At 41.1% G+C, this 23,570-nt stretch overlaps 1 protein-coding gene across 5 annotated transcripts in view; it reads left to right on the forward strand.

Moving 5' to 3' along the window:
- LOC137139671 (plexin-A1-like) overlaps positions 1-23,570 on the forward strand; it is a 236,566-nt gene that overhangs the window by 53,479 nt on the left and 159,517 nt on the right. For all 5 annotated transcript variants that reach the window (XR_010916376.1, XM_067527255.1, XM_067527256.1 and 2 more), the window contains exon 3: positions 1,752-1,934. Coding sequence is in view for 4 of the 5 variants with exons in the window: in XM_067527255.1 (XP_067383356.1) it covers positions 1,752-1,934 (183 nt within the window). In the remaining variant the exon portion in view is untranslated. The remainder of the gene's footprint in view (positions 1-1,751; positions 1,935-23,570) is intronic.

Consider the following 23,570-nt stretch of genomic DNA (forward strand, 5'->3'; position numbering starts at 1 on the left):
TTGCCCCCTGTTTATTCTTTCTATTTCTATTTGCCTCCTCTTCTCTGAATCAACCCCCATTTATCTCCTTTTCATCATTCATGTATTTCTTTTGTATGTTTCTGTCCTCGGCCAAAGTCTTCCAAAAGTGAGAACATGAAAACACGCAAAAGGCAAACCTCGCTCACTTTTCCAGCTGCCTTTGCCTTTCTTGTAGAAGGTAGACCACGTCCCCCACAGGCATTTTCTCAACCTTTTCTCAACGTAGAGCACACACTCAGATGCACAAACACACACATTCCCTGACAGCTTTGCTGTTTTGGAGGTGTGGGGTGATTGATTAGTCTCTATGGAGACGATGTGTCTTGTAATGAACAAGAAAAAGCTAGCACGTTAATCTGTATACTGTGGGAGGCTGGAACGTGCTTATGTGTGTGCACTTTGTTCCTGAGCATGTGTGTTTGTTGATGTATGTATCTGTCTTCCTGTAAACAGAATTTTTTTTTTTCCCTGTCATCTCAATTTGAATTTGCTCTCTGTGCATGTACAGCATGTACACTACGTGATTTGAAGTGTATTTGCAATTTGGACACAAAAATACTGCTCTGGGGAAAGAAAATTGGAAATGGAATAGCACTTCCTTTTTTTTTTTGCACCTTTTTAGGCTGAGGGGAAAAAGATTTAAGATTCAAAAAACTTTATTGATCCCATGGGGAAATTGTATAAAAGTTAACAGAGGTGTTGTTGATTGAAACAACCAAATGTTGTTCAGTGGAAAGAGGCTAATAAACCATGACACGCAAGCTTTTTCAACGAAGAGGCTACAAATGGCTTTACTCCACCCTGTTGCTTAGTCCTAACACAAACTTTGTCTCGAGGTCCAATCTAATGCCTTAATGAACATCTCCATCTACAATTCCACCATTTTTCTCTGCAATCACATACTCCTGGATGAAAACCTGTTGTTGGGCAGAGGAGAATGTAGCCTTCTCCAAATGGCGATACGGTACCTCCTGATGCATATGTGGATATTGCATGCTTGTAGTGAAATGTGTATTACACACACGCAAAGCCATACAGATACTATATTCATAAATCAGATATGACATACCAATATATCAGGATGGCGAGACACTTTGATTATGATATGCTAATCTGACCTATAATTTATTTCCTGTCTTTTCTCTATCATCTTCACCAGTGTCCTGCTGTGTTCATCCTCGCATCCATGTTTCTTCTAGCTCCAGTTGATTTATTCCCTATATTGGCTTGTCTGTTATTAGAAACTACACTGCCAAGGCTGTATACAAAGAAATCAATATTTAAAACATTAGCAAGCAACTGTTCATCCATTCAGACCACACTGAGGTGCCTAATTGCTTTGTTTGACATCATGTACTATGAAATAATCAAAGGGTGTAATGGAGAAGAAACTACCCCTCACAGAAGTCTCAACATCTGCATATAGTGCAGAGCAGCTAGAGTTTGATTTTTGTCTCTAATGAAAGACAAAACTCCATGTCCACCAGTTGCAGAAAAGTCAAAAAATAGGTTTGAGAAAACTTGAGATTATTTTTAGTTTCTTACGATTTCTCACCAATTCTACAGCAGCTTGACTTCATTCCAGCATCATAAAATGTCTACTAAGTGCTGGGGAGATTGGAGGCCTCCTCCTTCTTGAAGAATTAATGTCAGTTTAACGAGAAAAGGGATTTAAGAAGTGCTAATGGTTGAGCTAATGGCTTTCTCCTTTCCTTTCCCCCACACCACAGCCGCTGCAGATAGATGATAACTTCTGTGGCCAGGACTTCAACCAGCCTCTAGGGGGCACCACCGCTATCGAGGGCATCCCCCTTTACGTGGACAAGGATGATGGCATGACCTCTGTGGCTGCCTATGACTACCGTGGACACACTGTGGCGTTTACTGGCACCCGCAGCGGACGCATGAAGAAGGTAGGTGTCCCAAAGTGTTCGTGCGTTCCCTCAGTCTGCTCTTGAAGGTAAAAACTTTATTGCTGATGTGGTGTAAGAACATAACTCTGTTTTTGATGGCTCATGGCTGTATTTAGTGTATAGGACTACACGCTTTGAATAGGTAGAATTAAATCCCAATTCTGTCCTTTTTCAAAAAAACCACAGTAGATATGCTATCAAAAAATGAAGTTAGGTCCATATATATTATGGCTCTATAGATGACCACAATGGTTTTGAAATTATCAATCAATCCCCGTGTCTTCATAAATGCAAACTGACAGTTTCAATTTAGTGCATTGGTTAAAAATATTGGATGAACTGCGTAGGGATTACAGGCATTTTTAGTTACAGGCTTCTGATTTTGGTGGCTAAATTGTATTTGAACAAATTAGCATAATCTTAAATTAGGTGGTCAGTTTTAGTTTTGCTGCTGATTCTTTAGTCAATGACTTCCTGAAGTCTGGAGCCCACAGACTTCACCAGATGGGTTGGGTTTCCTTCCTGGTGATGCTCTGCCAGGTCTTGCTCTCAGCAAATGAAACGCAGCTCAGTTGGATTCCAGTCAGGTAATAGACGCAACCATTGCAAATATTAAACTGCGTCTTGGTGCATCCACACTGTGAAACACTGTCTGCCGAGTTTAGAAGGATTTGGTTGAATCTGATGAGTTTTCGTATACCTGAAGACTTCAGAATTCATCTTGCTGCCTTTGTCAGCAGTCACGTCATTACATAGAATAAATAGAACCTGCCATAAATGCCCGAGACATACAGTAAGAATATATATGTCTTTTATGTGTTTGTGTAGTGAATGGCACAGTGTGGATTTTTTAAATCTTAAGATGTTTTTTTTTTTTACGGCTTTGTCGATGAAGGCTTTTTGAAAGATGGTGTAAGACACTTACAAAACCATAAGGTAGCAGCTCTGGAGATGCACGTTTTTCCAACAATGAAAGGTTGTGCTGTGAATGTGTCTTTTGGGTGATGTGTGTGGATTGGAGCTCATGCTGCTATACAAACCGGAGCTGTGTGGGTTTTATCTTGCTGAGTGTTGTTTGGTCTAGTCACAGGATTGTCAAGAGCCAGGGAGTGTTTCTGAGTGGCTATAAGGTGGGTGAAGATGATTTCTTATGTGTCTCCCAAGCACTTGAGGTTAAAAAAAAAAAAAAAAAAATCCCATTATGTATGTGTGTGCGTGTGTAGGTTTTTGGTTGTGTGCTCATTCTTGCTATGGGAGCATTAGAATGTATCCTCAGACACAGGCAAGCAGTAATTTCCCATCAAGTTCAGCATACACGCAGCATGCAGTCCCTTCTTGTCTATGCCTGTGGGTTTATGGTTTGTGTGTGTGTGCTCCTCGAGTACCACTGTGAAGTAGACCACATGGTGTGTGTGTGTGTGTGTGTCAATCAACTGCTCCCTCATCTGAGATTTGAATGAGCTGCTTTTTTTCACAGCAGGACACAATAACCTGAGGATAAAGATATTTAGAATAAATACATACATAATACAAAATAAATAAATAAAGTTGCATCCACAGTTATCTATCAGTAGCATTTAACTTTGAAATGTCTTAATGTTTCCCAGAGGGTTTGGTTGGAGTACTTTCAAGTCAGCCATCATTTTGTAGGTGCTGATGTCTTATTTCAAGCCGTTATGTCTTTGTGCTTACGAGGCGTTTTCTGTCACAATCTACTAAACTCTACAAAAAATGCATTTAAAATATTCAGCTGCTACAGTTTCGATGTGACTCTGACAGTTTCAGCATCATGCCTGTGTGTTTCTGTAGCCTGTAGAGCAAGAGATGCAGTAATGCTGCTGTCAAATGCTTTCATATAAGCTATGATAAAGTGCACACATTTGCACAGACACACGCGCCTCCTTACACAGCTTCCTGTCTCTGGTGTTTTGCTAAGTCGACTGAAACCTAGCCTGCTAGTCCTTGTACCTGACCCCTGGACTATGTCCGTGTGCAGACAGATGATTTGTGTTGTGTGTGTATGTGTGTGGGATCAGCAGATCCCGGATGATATCCCGCCGATCGGAATCCCATTTCCCCTCAGCCGGCGTGTCTTCCTGTACTCAGGGATGGAGGGAGGAAGGTGAATACAAAGGTGGAGGCTGCCGGTGTCCTCACGCAGATCAATGCAGGTGCTGCAGTAACATGCAGTCATCTGTGTGAGCAGGGAAATAGCGAGACAGGACACCAATTACTATAAATCAACAGTGAATCAAGCTATTGCCAGTTTATGAGGCTTTAACATTTGATGGTGCCTGGTAAGTCTTTCCTCTGGCACAGGAGGTGATTAGCTTTAGCTTTGAGTTATGGCTTTCCGAATAAATCGGAGATAAACATTTAAATGACTGAGCTAGATTTGTGCAAAGCAGAATTTGTGACAAAAGGAGAAGGGCAACGGAGCCTGGTATTAGAAAGAGGAAGGGAGGACCAGAGTGAGGCCGAAGCAGATGGAGAGAGATGGTTACAGGCCATGTGGTTTTATTGCTATTCATTGGGAGTTAAACTGTGCTCCTTGGCCTAATGAAATGTAAAGCTGCAGCATATCGATGTCTACACACGCACACTCGCGCACTCATTAGAATTCGACAATGTGACTTTTGCTAAATGCGTGTTTGCTTATGTGGACGTGTCTTGGCTGCTAGACTCACTGTATTGATTGATCTATGAATATATAATCACCAGTGTAAATCTTAAACCTAGGCAGTCCATTGGATAAGTGCGGCTGTCTTTGTCAGGGTGTGTGTGTGTGTGTGTGTGTGTGTGTGTGTGTGTGTGTGTGTGTTAGAGAGAGAGAGAGAGAGAGGCCTGGATAAATCTGTGGCGCTTTACATCAGTATGTCTATTCACTATGCTTGAAGGACTAAGAACTCAGCATCTATGTGCAAAATACCCACCTTAAATTCCCATTACTGTTGAGTTAATGTGTTTCTTTCTTTGTACATGTTGCCTGAGTGTGGAAGCACTAACACTCTCGTGTTACTTGTCCTTGTAAAGTGCGGTTCTGACTTCTGAGTCATATTAAATTAGCACTCTATTGGTAAATTCTTGTGACTGTCGGATTTTAAGTGGCACAGTGGAGGACAGCTAATTAAGAGTCCATTGTCAAAATAAAAGACTAATTTTGTTATTAAAAAGATTATTATTTTTTGTTCATTTTGGGTCACTATTACCGGAAAAAAAGGAGACTGTACACAGTACGTGCTGATCTGAACATCATTGTGCTTATAATGAACACTGTGGAGCATTATGTAGACCATCGTGGGATATGAATGAAGAGTAGAAGTAGAGTTGGAACAGGTAATTATTTGAATCAAAAATGTAAAATAATAGTTTATTGTAACCTAGAATTTTTAAACATTAATCATGACACAGTTGTACTTTGTCGATCGATTAAAACACAAGGTTGCGGGATATCGCGCCTAAACATTTTCACAGTTCTATGTTCAGGATCCTAAGATATGCTAACATTAGCCTCAATAAGCTACTGGTTATACCATAAGTCTGCAGCAACGAAACTTTTCCAAGTGTTGTGTAATGAGCAGGTTGCTTTGTTGCTTATGAATTCAACATCCATATATCTGTCCAGTATTTTAGCCGCTTATCTTGTTAAGTCAAACGTATTTTAAATACACATGCAGACCAGTTGATCTGCTTTGGTGACCCTGAGCTCACAAGTCACGCTGTAAGAATAAAAAAGAGGGAGACACTATTACACGTGGGAGACTTGGAGAGCTTGGGAAGACGCTGGGTGTACACTGGGTTGGGACCTGTTTAAAAGAATAAGTGTTTTAAAATAAACACGTTAAAGATGTCATTAGTTGTTGGATGCTGGCCGCAAAATGAAAGGGATGAGACTTAAAATGAAAAGGTCGTTGTCATAAGCTCCTGGGCTACAGGCCTCTCGACCCAGGGTTTCAAGATGAAGGTAGTCAAACGTAAGCTGAAAGGTGTAGTCGGTTGTAGGATGTCGAGAGAAGAGCTTGAGTCCTGGTTTTTGGAAATGGTTTGTAGCACAGTGTGACAGCAGAACAGGCTTCCTCTCTTCCAGTCAAGTCATATGCCTGCCAGCCAGTCCTTCAAAATCACAGATGATTACATTTTTCCTTTGAACACCACAGAATATCTATTTCGAGGGTGGGGTATCGGATTTTTAACAGCTTGAAATTGTACCGTTGGCTGTCTTGTGGGCTGTATGACCAAAACATCTTCAAAAAACATGCCTCATATCTCGGCAAAACCCGGACATCCTTTCATACCCATTATTTCTTCCTCTCTTTCCTTCTAACTGGGAGAACAAGGAATACTCATCGCATCAGGTGAGATGAAAAGAAACTCTCAACAGCCTGAAGTGTTTCCACATTTCAGAAAGAAGAAAAGTGAGAGAGAGCAGGAGAGAAAGAGATGGGGTTTACTCAGAGTGGTCTATGGGTGTGTATTGTAGGTAATGGCTTGGGGGGGGGGTCATTTCATCATTTCCTGTTAGCAGCAAATCCAATTACTTTCGCCTTTCCTTTCTATCCTGGAAGATAGCCTGAGTGACAGGGCCGATTGAAGCACAGCGCTGCTAAGGTAACTGTGCCAACTGGTTGACTGACATAACGCTGGCACTTCGCTGCCTTCAGACATGGAGACAAGTGAGACCGGTTATACTCCGGGGCTTCTCAGAGCGGCTGAGGTGCACCAGAAGTTCACCTGCCCTGCACCTTTTATCACGCACCCCTCCCGCTCAGATAGGATCTAATACACCCGCGGGCAACTTGATCCGCATGCGCCCCTTAGCCTCTGTGTGTCTGTGTGTTCACTGTGTTGCTCCATCGTATTTACCTCTATCACTCTCACACTCCCTATTAACATGACACCTTCTTAAAGGGATGGTTCAAGACTTTTCATGCTCTTAATAGAAACTTAAATGATATTTATACATATAGCAAAGGGTTTTCCTGAAAAAGTTTTCCTGCTTTCCACGGTGTCCCTAAATGTGACAAGAGTGTAAGACATTACGGCCACGGCGTACAGCCCTTGTTGTTGCCCTTACCTTGACTTTTTTAAGATGTGTTGTTGTCATCAAATTCCGAATGAGCAAATATATTTTTCCAAAAAGCCATTACATTTCTCAGCTTTAATATTTAAGAAGTCCTCTTCATATCACTTACAGCAGATAACACACAGATTGTGGTAGATGCCATTGGGGTTTGAAACTTCTGAGTATGCACACGGATCAAGAAATAAAGTTTTGCATTTTAAGCCAAGCATATGTAAAATGGAAAGTATTAGCCATGGTAACCAAACAAGTGAGTGGTAAAGAAGGAAATAATAATAATATTTATAGTAAGTAAGTATAGTATTAAGTAATTACAGAAAGTATAGTAAGTAATTAGAGAAAACATGTGCATAGGAAGAATGCAACATAGATTATATTAACATTAATAACAATACCAGTTATTCGGTTTTAAAAGTTATAACAGCAATATAGAGGATGAATAAAACGTTACAAGGTTGCCATTGACTGTTTACAGTATAAAACATGTGTATAAAGCTTTGCTTTTCCATGTGTAGTTTCCTTGGAGCAAGTGTTATTTGACCCCCCCGACCGTATAATTGTTTGGTTGGTTTTGGAAATATGACTTCAAACAAATACCTTTAACTTGTAGTGGAGTACTGTATGTTAGCAGTTTTACCACAGTAAATGAGCTGTATGCTTTTTCTAGTACTGATCAGTTCCCAGCAGAGTGATTGTTTCATTTGAATATTAGCTTGAGGCCTGAAGAGACAAAACTAAATAAAGTAATAATTAGAAAAACAGGTTTATAAATCAACAGGTTACTCATGCAGGGTCCTTTCGAGTCTAGCCCTTGGGATGGAAACCCCTCGTCTGAGCAGTGTACCGAGTAGCAGCGCAGGTCTTCACATCCCACTATACTGTGAAGGGAAGTGCATTAGATCTCTTCCTGCAGTTCGAGATGGCCGTGCATGTACTGTCCCTCAGAGCTTAGCAGTAAAAGTAGCTGTCAGAATGATTAAGCCTAATCAGGAAACATGGGATGGGAAGTAATTTAGCATGTGAATGCTAATTAGCACTAGCATTTAGACTGGCAGACGATGATTGAAGCAGCGCATCGGCTGCTCAGCCTGGTTAAATGGCAAAAACACCAGGCTGGTAGAGATGATTGATAATCTTGGGTCAGGCTGCTGTCTGTTTCTCTGTTTGTGTGCGCGTGTGCGCGGACCTTAGTTTATACTCTCTCCAGTGCAAATTCATAATGAGCAGATGAGCGCAACACCTGAACACTCTAATTTCATCTTTATTCCATTAACTGGAAGTTAGTGGAATAATGTCCTATTAGTCTCTCAGAATCCACCACAGGGTTTTCTGAGTTTGTGTGTGTGTGTGTATGTGTGTGTGGTATTAATGCCTGGAGCCTCCTCACAGTCTAAAACACACTTAAATTGAGCATGTACAACCCCATGCATTCACTCTGCATTCTGACAATGCACACATGATCAAAGTGTAATCTGAGAATGAATGCCACGCACACTGCAGTATGAATGCATACAGGTACTTGCTGCTATCTGTAGATGTCGGGGAATTATAATTCAATATGTCAGGGAAACTGTTTTTTTTGTATTTTTTTGTTAGTGTGCACGATCGTCTATAATAATGTGTGAAACTGTGTGTGTAGCTATTGTAAGAGCCTGTGGAGAGACGACTGGTGTGTAAAACACAGAGATAATATTAGTGCTATGAGCAATGCTGGTGTTTGAGTGAATTATCATCCTATTGTCTCCACTCGTGCTTCTCTGCAGTCACTCTGCTCTGATCTCATAGTTTAGTTCACCGTACAACCCTGTACACTCCATTCCCCCACCGCTCCCTCTCACTTATATGTCACCTTCAACTCTCTCTCCAAACTGAGGTGGGCTAGATGCCCGCAAATCTACCTCCCTTGGGAATTTCCTGCCTCATCTGCGTGCATGTGTGTGGTGAACTGTCCTTCTCTCCTCTGCTCCTCGTTCCCCCTCTCCTCGGCCCGATTCTCCCTCTCCTCTATCCATTAGTACATTAGTGTACATCAACCCGGAAAAAAAAAGTGCTGTCTGTCAATCCTTTCATGAGAGAGGCATAGAGGGACACGGAGAGGAAAAAACATTGAACAGAGACAGTGACATGTTAGGCAGATGCAAATGTTAATGAACTGTGCTCACTTACTAAACAGTGTGTAAGTGATTTCATTGTGCACCCACTGTACGTATGTACAATATTAGTTTGTCTTGAGATTTGTTTACATATAAGCAATGCATGTGGTTTAAGGCAAGGTGCATCCCACTTTCTGTGTGTGTCTGCAAACAGCAGCAATTGAAAATATGTTGCAACAATATTGCTGAAATCAATGATCCAACTGATTGGTGCACGTGCTCGCAACATTAGAACACCTGACTTTTAATGGAGATCCCTGAGACCTGTTTGGCCTGTGTCAATGGCCCTAAACAAAGACACCACAGCATGTTAAAACTCATTCAGATTATATTTACGCATGGATTGCGTGAAGGCAGATCTGAGCTTTATCTGCGCCCGTTAAGATTCACAAAGCCAAGTCAGCTCCCACTTGTTGTCAATGAAACACAAAGCGATGAAACCATTCATTTTAAAGTGACTCCCTGTTGCTCTGAGCAGTAGTGGAATAATGATATTTTGAAGGCTGAAAGGATGTCTTTCGGGCATTCACTCCGTATATCTGTGAATTAATGTCAATTACATAAATAATATAGACTATATTTTCACCTGGAGATTTATGGACGTAGTAAAAGAGAGGACATTGTGTGAGAAAGGAGGATGCAGAGGATGGGGTTCGATGGAGTATCCCTTTCCATTATCATTAAATAATTGATTTTATATTGGCCAGATATTTTAAAATATATTTAGATTATTTAGAATATTTTCAAATATATTTAACAAATGACTAAACCTATCGTCTGCTAAAAACCTCATCTGAGGACATTTTGTGTTTTTCTACTGTCAGATTTTTTTCCATGCTGATATTAATGCAGTAGCGTGCAAATGTCTCAGTCAGGTTCTACGTTAGACTGGCTTCCACACATTAGAGCGTTAAAATGTCTCCTTTATGCTCATCTGCATTTGAACTCGCCCAGCTGTTACAGGGTGGAGACAAATGGACAGCGGGTATGGAAAAAAAGAATAAAGGCATTTTTTCCCTTTTTTATTTTTCAAAGTCGGTGCAGCATCAGGTGAGATTGGAGACATAGAGAAATAGTCCATCTTTAGCAGTGGCAGAGTGATCTGAATTACAACAGCAGGATCTCTGCCTCCTCTGGGACAGAGGCTGATATGATACTGCTCTGCACCACTTATTAGAAGCAGGCACTGCTAATGTGCTATTGTGGTTGTAGGTTGAATTCCCAGGTGGGCTATCACTTCATATGTATTACCCCCTGTGTCCTTGAGCAGGGCATTATCCCAGCAGTCCCTCTGGAGGAATATGGCTCGGTGTTAATGGATGGACGATGTGCATGGAGAGCTAGACGGATGTATTAGTGAGCTAATGAATCTTTGATAAGTGGGAAAGGCTTTGTGTGTGTCAGGAGACAAAGGCAAAGAACAGAGCTAAACCTATCAACTGTGAGATGACTTTAATTCGCAGTTTTAAAAAAGGACATTAGTATTGCTGTCGTGGAGAGGAGCGATGTGCTTTACCGTTAGTGCCGCTGTACTTACCAAATGTCATCCTGTTCACAGGCTGAGTAGAGGAAACGGATCTTCACATGCAAAATTGGTGCAGCACATACATGCTATTGATGCGGACAGTGATATTAATGAGAACATTGGCCGAGTGTCAATATTAATACTTTATATTTTTGCTTTTTTTCATGTCCCACTGTGTCCATCTGCTCCACTGGAAGAACAGATGGAAACAGTGGAACAGCGAAGGGTTTCCTCCTCAGTGGTGTGATTCATGTGTAGCTACAGTACAAATACACTGGGATCAGGAGAGGAATTCGCCATAAGAAAAAAAAAGCCCTGTGTTAACTCTGTGACTGCTGAAAACCGGCTCCCCATCCAAGAGAGACATTATCAGACCCAGCATGTCCTGCTGTTAGGGCACCACGGGTCCAGACAAACAACAGGCGACCACATATGCAGACGTTCAGCAACAGCCAGTGATGCAGTCAGACAGCTGTTGTGCTGAGGACCAGTGTCAGGTGCCAGTGGCCTGATTCAAGCTGGCTAACCTTCTCCACGTCACAACATGTGTCGCCACTGATACAGGAAGAGATGGGTGGACATGTGTCTCTGCATCTGGCTTGCATTTGGGGAACAACTGCCATGTTAGGGGTGTGTGTCTTTAAGGATGTGTCTACATTCTTTTCAGGTTTGTGTGACACATTGATCTTTTCAACATTTTAAAGGGGTCTAGGTAAAGATGAGCTCATCCTGCGTGTTTGACAATATTCAGTATTAAGATTTTATAATGGTAAGGATGGTGCCCTGATTGTTGAGTGTTTATGTCCATTTTGAAGGCAGAACAATTGTTTGTGTGTGTTTGTGCCTGGTATGGTCATCTCTAGGGAAATATGCAGACTCTGTGGGTGTGTGTTTGTGTCCATTTGATTAGAGGGCACATCCTGGAAAGAATAAGGATTGTTAGTCTCTGTGTGTTTGTGTTTCTGTGTGTGTACCAATTTTTTATTTTTATTTTTTCTCATTTGTTTTGGTGCAAATGTGGGAATGTGTATATGGGTCTCTGAAAGTTACTGATCCTTAGATTATAGAGAGTCTCACACTCCTCTGTGCGTCATTTCATTTTCATCAGTGTGTGCTGTGTTTACTGTGGAAAGTAGTGTGTGTTTGCATATTACTGCAGCTTTCTTCATGTAGAATGAAAGCTACCCACCTGATGCCAGGACAGCTGCCACACAAACAGTGCGCGCACGCACACACACACACACACACACACACACACACACACACACACACACACACAAATGATGCCAGTCGATTTTTGTTTTGTTTTTTTGTATGTTTGAGTGTGTGTTTTCTGCAGAGGGGAAGAGAAGGGGCAGCTGCGGTCTAAAGCCCTCATCAACTGTTCCCCTAGACTGCCCCATCTGTCTATCCATTAATACACACACACACACACACACACACACACACACACACACACACACACACACTAATGCATACACATGGTCCTTCTGTTGTCTTTGCAGACACACATGGCGTACTTTTACAATCAGTGCGGTCTGTCACAGCAATTATGTTTATTTTCTGATGTCTTATGTGAGGAAAATGTGCGTGTCAACTGTCTGGTGACACCCATGAAACGCCATCCGTGTCATTTCTGTTTAAAATAATAGTACAATCGGTAGGGGTGCAGCGATCCAGCCAGCTTTCATTTTACTTCGATAAACAATACAGGGCTTAAGGTTAAGAACAGTTAGAATAAAAAGAGTTTATCATTTACGATATGTATATTGACAAAATATATATCACCAGATGTATAAACATTGACCTCATCAGAATAAGGGGCTCTACTCTGGTTGAAAGACTATTACAAAATTACAGTTAGACTTGTGGCCAAGACAGAGCTTGCAAGCAGCCTTTCTCCACTCTCCAGCTTTGTTCCCATTTTCGTGTTTTTATGGTGAAAAAAACAAAAACTTTCCACCTCCTCCTTTTCCACTAGAACGTGAAAATCAGTCAGGAGTCAGGGTCAGTCAAGAAAATGTGTTTGACCCATTGTCCCCTTATGTTAAGAGAAATAAATTACCACGACATTTTCCACTTTTGCGATGCCTATTTATTTAATTTTTGAATTGCGAGGGATCGTGCCGAAGTGCACAGCCCTAACAATTAGGGTAGAAGCAGTTGTACAACATGCTTCATTATCCACACATCAGAGATCATCCCACAAATGGGTCACAAGGAAAAAGCCTTTAGAAAATGTCATAGTAGGGTGTTGTGCCACATGAATCCTCCAGAATAACATCAGGGATATTTCAGATTCTCACATTCCCTGGAAAAATTGGGTTACTCAAACTTTTAGGCCATGGGGAAAAACAGGAACTCTGCCAGCGCTCTGCCTGCTCAGTGCGACAGAATAAAATCCACTATTTTGTTTCCCATGGTTAAAATGTCCTCCACTCCACTGTGTGTTTTGTAAAGCACAAACACTTGTTTAATCCAGTGTTGTTTTTGCTCAGTCACTGTGCTAACCTTGGTTTCTCTCTATGTGTTTAAGCCCAACTCAAAGCCAACTCATCAGCCAGACACAAGGACATCAGGCCATGGCTCAGCACGCATATGTTAATGAGAGCGAGAGAGATTCTGAGAGATGGTGTGGGTCAAGGATACATAATGAAATCGAAAAATAAGAAGGCTGAGAGTGAGAGGCGCAAAGTGCATGTCAGAGAGATTCAGATCATTGTCCTTGATGATGTTTATGATATTGATTGGCTGCTCTCCTGAAGATTCCTGATTTCTGATTTGGACACTTGTGAGCATTGTGATTGCAGTGAGAACATCTAATGTCTCGAGTGGCCTCTGCAATCAAGGACAATGACCCTTCACTCTGTGGATGCTCTCTCTCTCTCTCTCACACACACACACACACACAGACCCACACACACATATGTGCTTCTTGAATACCTAAAGTTATAACGCATATGGATCTTTTAAAAATCTTTATGCTAGTAACTTTGGTAATGTTTAGAGCCTTTGGAACTACTTGACCATGGATGCTGTCTGCCCTACTGTGCATTCGTGTTGGGGTTTCACTTAACTTATGGGAATGGTGGCAAAAACTATAATGTAATACTTAGGTTTTTAACTGGCAGAATTATAACAACCGGGTCCTTAAGCGACAGAGCGTATACTTTTTAATGACTGCATGTACTCAACTCTGATAAAACAAAACAAATTCAATCTTTATTTATTTATATTCCATCGTTGTATTCTGCATGTTATGTGTTTATTTACATATTCTTTTCCCACTCATTCTTTCTTTGTCACCCCATATTATAACTGATCTGGTACCCAAGCAAAAATCCAGATTATGTATTGAGGGATTTTGTTTGGCTGTATGCCCTGTTGGCCATGCATCAAAGAAAGTTTGGGAGTGACTGTTTTAACAGTAACTGGGAGTTTTTCTCAGGGACCTATGAGACAAACAGATAAACATGAATTAGGAGAGACAGGCAGTGGAGAACTACTGAGAAATTATATACAGGTTGATAGTGAGAGGATTGAGGAGGACAAATACCCAACCAGAACTAGTGCAAAGCGCCATCTGTTCTCGTGTGTGTGTGTGTGTGTGTGTGTGTCTGCAGGCCTGCTTCTATTGTATCTGGATACAGCGGAGAGAATGACTTAGATCACCAAGACTGATATCAAAGTCACACTCCAGGACATGCTCCAAGTGCCAGCCCTGCATGCACGTGTGCACACACACAAACACACACACATGCACAAAGACCACACTCTTCCTGTCTAATGTCTGTCTATCTGTCTATATCTCCCTGTCCTGCAGTCATCTGGTTTCATTTGGAAGCAACAAAACATGCAGCTGAAAGACAGGCGACTATTGCATGTGTGTGTGTGTGTGTGTGTGTGTGTGTGTGTGTTTGTGTGTGTGTGTGTGTGTGTGTGTGTGTGTGTGTGTGCGCGAGTGCACCAAGGTCTCCATTCTAATTGAAGTGTACAGTGACTTGGCAAGCTGCCTGATGTCTCAGAGTCAGATGGAGGGACAAAAGAAGAAGAGAATGACAGAGAGAGAGCGAATGGAGAGATAAGGGGAAGGGTTGGATGAGTTGTAGAAACCAATGATGGGAGAGAAATGAGAGAGAATAAAGTAGGGGAGAATGGAAATGAGCTGATGATGGAGAGAATTAGCCAGCAACAACAGAACTAATGCAGTTAGTGTTTCTCTAGTGGATCATAATGAAACAATATTACATTTCAAATACTACTTGATATGTTTGGAGTCATATTTCTAAATAGCTTTTTAGCCTTTTTTCAATCAAAAAAATAATTAAATAAATGTGCACCATCTATCTACCTCAGACAAGACAACCACACTCCATTAAAAGTAGGTTAAATAAGCTGTTACCTGTTATTAACTTTATTGAAATATATGGAATGTGGGGTTACGTCACACTGTGTTAACGGTTGGGGATACACGGGCGCCATCTTGTGATCTATGTCTTCCGTTTATTCATGTCTGTTACAGTGGTTGGAATGGGTTACCTGCATATCTTTTGTTTGGCTGAAAAAGGTGTTTAAATCATTAATATCTTATGGAGATGGAAAGAGAAGAAAAGGAAGAAATTGACCCCTTTCTGGAGAAATTAGCAAGCAACACTATTTGGAAAAACGGATTATGATATGTACATGAATTGTTGAATTCATATATAAATATGGCAGCAGCACTGACCTACCATGGCAGCGCTTTTCAGAAGGATGAAAGAGTCAAAACATTGTCTCCAGCTCCAAACAAAAGGCAGCGGGATCCTGACAAGATGGTGCCCGCATCCAGTACTTACATTCCGAAGATAAATGTTAATTCCCAGAAATGTTCTGGACTGATAGCACCATCGTTTTTCTGTTAGTCGAAGCAGATTTGTGGGTCTTCTTTCAAAATGCATGTAATGATGCTTTCAGGAAGTGTTTTGAAATCGCCTCTATGAGCTGTGTGCAGGCACTGCACCTCTCACCTCACACATTTGTTTGACAAGCCTTCACACTGCGAACTGTTATTTTCTCCACGCAGTTTTATGTTACTTAATAGTTAGTGTTGTCTATTGATGTGTTGTCAGTGTTTGAATATGAATATACTATGTGCGTCAGTCACACTGTCATGTGCCATCTTCAGCACACAAACACACGCACAAGCGCACTAATTAACAAAGTCTTCAAAATGAGAAGGCTTAATCCACACAGTCTTGCTGCTCTCTGAAGTGTGTTTGTGTGTGCAGGATTTAGTCTCCTGTTCCTAATCACCGTCTGCACTTAGCACAAGTTGCTCAGCCCTGTAAAGCTTTATCCGTTGTGGTGTGTGTGTGTGTGTGTGTGTGTGTATCAACCTTTGTTTTTTTTTCCTTGTTCCCTTTGTCCATTTACACCAGATGCCGTCATCTAAAGTTAAATTCTAAAAACTTTACAATCCGCTTGGTAGAGGGGGATATGTTTCATAATGTTTATTTGTTCTGCACATGCATTCTTAGATTAAAATAGAACAGTACAATATGCAAGTACAATTCATATTTTGTTATTCTTAAATTTACCTTGGATTCAGTTGGAGGTGAGATGTTTTGTTATTGTTATGCTTTACATCATTTGCCTTAAGCTCAGAAACCTGCTGTTTTCAGTGCAATTGTTGTATTTTACGTCTTTCACATCTTGAGTCATCTATTTTGTGCTACTCATATTTGCTTTCTCTCTCTCTCGCTCGCGCTCTCTTATTTTGCTTTATTTTACACAAAACACATTTCCACTCCCAGGCAAGGACCAAAAATAAGCAGCTGTGGTTGAAGCCACGGCACTGAACCAGAACCATCGGCTGCTCAGCCGGAGTGGTGAGGTTAATCCATCAGATTACAGCAGATTACAATGCACTGGGGATGGCTGAACGAAAGATTATAGCAGAGAGATGAGCGGTAGAATAATGGATGAATGGTAGAGAGTGATAGGACTTAAATGATCAAATATAGATAAAGGGATGAATGTTTGTCTCTGTTTTGCTGATATGAACTTCCTCATGTTGAAGTCTCCGTTCAACTGCTGGACCAGTTACTTTGTCCTTTGACTGAAGTGAAGTGGTCGTAATTATGCCCGTGTTGTTTAATTAAAAAAACCAAAGCGCATTAACAGCAGTAAACTTGTAGAAAATCTGGAATTGTTCCTTACAATGTGAAGTGATTCGGATATTTAACTCTACTTTTCCAAAATACGCAGCACTTCATGCACAGCAGTCGATGAACGTTCAAATACACCTTCAGTGTTAAGCATTGGATACATCGTCCTCTAGAGTAATCAACTTATCTTACTGTTTCTCATATCCTTCAGAAAGCACCCACATGAACTTTTTATGACCGGACATCCCTAAAGAGTGACGTAGAGTGACGATTTGTTTGTTTTCCCTTGTTGTCCCCGGTTCTTCTGACAAAACGCCAATGGGGTTTTTTCCACTGGATAATTGCAGAACTTGAGCTCATGTTTATCATACAAGTTGGATGGATGATCTTATAGCCTTAATATCGTACCATCGGTGGAAGTAAAAAGCTAGTTCGAGGCTGTGAAGGAACTACGCCACGGTCTCATGACTTCACCATTTGCAACTTAGTGTGGTCTGAAATGACTAATGATCAAGAGGTGAGCAAGTCAGATTTGGTGGTCGGCAATATGACATTAAATGTCCCAGAGAACATTTCTAGCCTTAAATAAAAGCATGAGTGGGATATTTACTGACATATTTTATGTTGTACAATAAAATGTACAATACAATCAAATCTGTTGACCTTTTTTTAACCACAAATCCTTTTAAAGGCGGCTTTAAGAAGCCCCCCCCCCAAAAAAATTTGCTAACTAATGCTAACATGCTAACTAATTAAGATTTGATCTTACCTCACTGTTTGTCTGTCAGTGCCTTTTAAAACCCTTCCAAAACTGACAAATTAGACTCATTCGTTGTGAAGATTTTGTGCCAAACTTGCTTGGTTAAGATTAGAGAAATAATATGGTCATGTTTTCCTTTCCTTTCTCATTCAAACTGTGAGCGTTTGTTGACTTTGTGCACTCTGACCCAGTGGCATGACATTAAACCCACACGCTTGTCATGCCACTGGTAAATAGACAAAGAGACCTTTGAGACATCTGACCAGGTCAGTGGACCTCAAACCCTTTTGCTTCAAGCACCATGAGATAAGATTTCCTCACCCTGCTAGAAAGGAGAGGTTTCAAATGGGCCTTTGGTTGAATCGTGTAGCATAACACGAACTTGTGTACTGCATGGAAGCAGGCCTGATGTCTGATACCGTATCCCTTTTGAGAAGCCAGTGTACAGGCAGACACAACTTACCACCTCTGTGACCTAGAGAAGAGACAGCCTTGGAGCACAATACTGTATTACCGTAATTTATGGTCAATTAAGCAATGGTGAAATTAGGCTGTTCAGCATTCTCCTCCAGGGACTACTGGTGCTCAAGCAGGGCCCCGTTGGAAAATGACTGAACAGGAGAGTGTATCACTCTGATCACTTTAGCTCTTTATTTAGACTCCATGTAAAATACAGACCATTTGGTTGATTCATACATTAGAAACACTGTCTCCAAAGCAACAGAAACTAAATGCAGCACCGAAATCCTTATTTTCTAATGTCAGTAATATGTCACCATGTAATTTGCTTGACTCCTACATTATGCTTTTTGGGCAATCATATTGTTTCATACACTACCTGTGAATTTTAACAGTCTACATACACGCTCAGTCTAAATTTGTCTGCCATTATGATAACTCATTTATTATATAGCTGGCTGTTGTTCTTAGTAGTGTGGTTCCATGATAATGGCCGATCTTCGGTGAGCGATTTTCGGTGTGGCAAACATAGTGATCAAGGAAAAGAAAGTAAAGAGGTTGAGTCAGATGAACAGACTGATAGACTGGGCAAGAGATGTAGAGGAGGGAGTGGAGACAAGCAAGAGAGAGAGGGGAGAGATTAGAGATGAGAGGCCTCTCCACATCCTCCTGTATCAGTCCAAGCTGCCTACATGCCAGCCAAGAGTCTCACTCTCCCTCTCTCTCTCTTCCCCTCTCTTTCTTTGTCTGTCTTTTTCCTCTGTCTGCCAGACAGATGACAGAATGTGGAGAGAGGGATTAGGGAGGAGAGATGCAGGGAGACAGAGGGATAACAGATTTTTTGGCAGTATGGGTGCATTAACTTTGGTTTCTGTGCTTTGTGCGCACGTTTGTATGCATGGATGTGCATACTATATGAGCTTTCAGGTACTCGTCATAAGTAGCACCGTGTGAACACTCAGCTCCTGCCACGCCAATATATGATAACTGAGCATTTCATATAAAAACTATCAGTTTGAATCTGCTGTTATAAACGCCTCTGCTCTTTTTGTTGCACACTATCTACATCCAGTATCATGGAATATGCATTTATTTACACATAGCGTATAAATACATGAATGCGTGCCAAGCCCTGCCCAGTTTAGTGGGTTTGCCAACTATCTTTGGGCTTAACTCAAGTTGTGCATTAACATAAAGGTGGCTCAGAGTAAATCACCCTTATATCTGTTTGATTACGATTGGCCAACAATCCAAGGACCAATCAGCTCCCAGGAAAACATGAGTCATTATTCCTATGGGATTCTGAGAGGAACAATAGTGCTGAATTTAGAATGAAGCAGTAAGTAATAATGAGTCGTACAAAAACCTTTTAGGTCACGTCGGCTTTGTCTGGGCCAACACGTGGTACTAGAACATGAAGAGAAGAAGGTGAGAGGCAGCGAGCAGCAGCACCGCATATTCTGCAGATGCGTGAGAGGAAGAGAAAGTGGAAGACATAGGACACTAAACAGATCAGTGTTAACTTGGAGCATTAGAAACTCGGGAACTCACTCAGGCTCACAGAAAAATTATAACTAATTCTAATCAAGGATATGTCTGATAAGAAATGGCAACAACAGTACAAGTTTACAGTCATTTTCAATTAGAATTTTCAATTCAACTTTATTTATATGGTGCCAATTGACAGCAAAGTAATCTCAAGGTACTTTACATAATAAAGGCAAGACTATACCGATATGTAAAGCAAACCCAACAAATCCGCCATGAGCAAACCTAAAGGCAACAGTGGAGATAAAAAAACTCCCTTTAATGGGAAAGTGGGCGGCCATCTGCCTTGACAAGTTGGTGTGAGTGGAAAGTGAAGGGAGGAAAGAAAAGAGCAACAAAAAGCAACAACAAAACACTGGGCTGGTTGGTACCTGCACACTGCAAAACAAACAGCTCCAAAGTCGGGGACACCTGCAGAAAGGGGAAGAGAGAGGGAGACAGAGAAGGAGAAAGACAACTATGGGATAAAGAAGAGGACTTACAAAGTGTGAGTAGAGAGGGGTGAGGAGATCGGGATGAGAGGAGGAAAGTGCATCAGTGCATCGGGGGCTGGGTCCCCCAGCAGTCTAAGCCTATAGCAGCATGACTAAATGAAGAAGGTTTTAAGCCTAGACTTAAAAGTAGAGAGGGTGTCTGCTTCCCAAATCTGAACTGGTTCTACAGGAGAGGAGCTTGATAGCTAAAGGCTCTGCCTCCCATTCTACCTTTGGAAATCCTTGGAACCACAAGTAGGCCTGCACTCTGAGATTCAAGTGGTCTACTGGGATAATATGGTACTATGAGGTCTTCTATAAATGATGGAGCCTGACCCTTTCAGAGCTTTATATGTAAGAAGCAGGGTTTTTAAAATCGATTTTATATTTGTAAATACTCTTGTGCGCTGTTCACTAAGCTGAACAGCCAATCAGAGCTGACTCGCTAGATGACGAGAGACACCACGTGGGGGATACACCACGAAGATAAACCCAACAGACGCTGGCCAACTGCAAACGGCTTGCTGTGTCCTGTTTCCAATTCATACTTTCCACGTCCACATGCCTGTATCCATGACATAATTCTTATCATCTCCCTGGTTGGCTAGTATGTGGACGGCCTCTGTGTGGACATCTGCATGCATGCTTTTGTGTCCACGTGGAATGTCCGCAGCCCTAGTGCTGCGCAAATGCACCATGTGCCCGAAAAGTGAACCAGTCTTTCGCTCTACATATAAAAAGTATATTATTTTGAAGTTTATTTCAGCATCATTGACACTGTTTATGTTAAGCACCTACGCACACTCACACTGTTGTATCACTTGTTCACATCAGTCCAGGGTGTATGGAATGTATGATCAAGCCCTTAGGCTCAGTGAGGGTAACCCAAAGAGAGCCACATGAAAGACGGAGTAGTTTCAGGCAACTGCTGTACTGTATGTGCTTGTGTTTGCATATACTGTCTATGATTTAGAATTGCTTAAGGAAACATATTTTATATTAACCAACCCCTCCCCTTCTTTCTCTTTTATTATGTGTATAGACACCAAAGCAGAACAGCAAAACAACAGAGAAAAAGTTGCTTTGACTATTTGGCATCAAGCGGGACTGGAGCCCATGGGGGACAGCAGTGTGGGTTTATATATATATATATATATATATTTATATATAGTTTTTTCCTCCCTTTATTGTTTATTTGGCTTGAACCAGCAATCTGCAGCGTTGCTCCCAGGTCAGCCATTGTGAGTTGTTTACTTCTGCGAAGGAAAAAGGAGCACTTTGAAACATTTTTACATCGTCAGTCAGCCTCAGGGTGAAAGCCTGTAGAGTGGGTTCAAAAGGCAAAAAGCTTCACTTTTACAGCTTACAAGGAGCTGGGAAGAGCAAGGTCAAAGGTCAACAGAGAGGAAGTTTAATAAAGAAAGAAAGGGAGGGAGAGATGGGGTAGGGGGAGGGCGCTTGATTGATTGCTTCCTGTCTGTGCCCAAGTCTGCTTTTCTCCTTTCTCTCATCATTTTGGACCGTCTGGGTCCTCTGTGCACTTCGGTGTCTTAAATCGTTATTTATTAGGAAGCAGGTTGCCACTGTGTGTATAAAGAAAGAAAACAGAGACAACAGAAAGACTGAACATACATTATTCGACTTTAACTTTTACTACTTGGAAATATACAGTTTATTCATCAGTGTATATATAGAAACCTGAAGTAGTACTAAAATTCAGAATTCAAAGCATGAAAAGGACAAATCTGACAATATTTATCCCTCCATTGTTTTGTGGATTTTGTGTGCTTGGGTCAACCTCTCTCTTTTCTTTTGTGATTTTGGTGGCGTGTAGCATGAAGTAGGAGCACATAGTCTTTTATGGCATCGCAAGTCTGATCTCTTTCTCTTCTCTCTCTGTCACACACACAAACACACAAACACACACAGAAACACCACACTATAGTCTCCCACAGTGGCTGTGAGAAGGGAACAAAAAGACACAAGACCAAAAAAAATATCAAAATCAAATTATCAGCTACATTTAATTACCCACAACTAGACAGACACAATAACGATGCTAAATCCAGATTTGTCTGCACTCAAAAGAGAGCGAGAGCAAGAGAATTTAGTCGGACTGAAACTCTCCCCTCTGTCTTATTTGCAGAGAATGTTCTTTTTTTTTTCCTTTTTGAAGGCATTGCTGCAGAGTGAAGTGATGACAGCTTATCGGATTAAGGATCACTGGATAATAAATACCCTTGTTTGATTTCTCCACCCATACTCCTTAAACATGATTACTGCTTACTGTTACCGCCAACATCACATTATAGCATGCTGCACAGCAGCACAGACATTTGCATAATGTTTATAGAGATGGTAGGAAGTGATGACTGCAGAGGGGATGGATGCTGAGGAATGCATTTAGCTGTCACTCGCTCTCCATCTTTCTTTCTTTTAAAACATTTTGTCGATGTTCTCTCTTGACCTTGTTACTACTTTCGATGAAAATACTTGTTTTGTCACGCAGACATGTCTGTTTCCAGCTTTAAGGTGATCTTTAGTGCTTAATGATATCTGTAAAACAAAGATGAATAATACCTATAAGCGTTTTTATTCTTGAAATTAATTCCCAACTTCTGGGACCAGGTTCAGTTTGGCAAAATGCCTGGACTCACATACTCTAACGGAGTCATACAAATCTCTCCTTTTTATTAGCAAAGGGCAGTGTTATTTTTATCCATAGCTGACTTTCATTTTGGCAAATAATCCAAGACAAACAGCCAAAATGAAACTTAGTGTCAACATTATCATAGAGAAAGGAACATAATTTTAACATAATTGTGCAATTACAAGTGGGTTATGTGTTTGTGTATTTCAACAAGATAAAGCCACATCTTTTTAAAGTGATGTAGAGCCAAAATCTGACAGTAAAGCCTTTATACATATATGATGGTTCAGCTTGATCAGCTCCCAATCAGGATGTCCAGTGTTTGGATCATAACTCAGAAAAAGTGAAGTGAAAGTAGGCCAGGATAAATATTTATCCATCGCGTCTCTTGGAGGCTTATTTTTTAGGTTGCATTTACAGGGTTTGTACATCATTTAGGTTGCTAAGTTTTCTGCCCTTCCAGCCTTAAAAATGTGTTTACAGCCCTGAATTATAGCTGACTTTTTTACTTTTATTTAGTCTCAACTAAGCCTTTTTTTTTTTTTTTTAAACATTCGATAACGAATTCAGATCAATGTTTGATTATGTGCTTGTCCATTTGCACTGGGTATGCTCTGCTCCTAACCAGGCCAGTGTGAGGCCAATTTGAGTAACAGAGGGATTTAGCCCGGCCAAGCAGCTAAACAGAGCTATTAGTGTTTCTTCTCAGACAGTGACGCTCACCAGACACGCCGACTACTATGCGTCAGCTACGTGCATGTGTCCCTTACCAAGCATCTATTGTCAGCGTGCGATTGTATGACTGTACACAACATGTATGTGCTGTGTTGCTGCTTTCTGAA

The sequence above is a fragment of the Channa argus genome, chromosome 13, assembly GCF_033026475.1.
Source record: "Channa argus isolate prfri chromosome 13, Channa argus male v1.0, whole genome shotgun sequence".
NCBI lineage: Eukaryota > Metazoa > Chordata > Actinopteri > Anabantiformes > Channidae > Channa > Channa argus.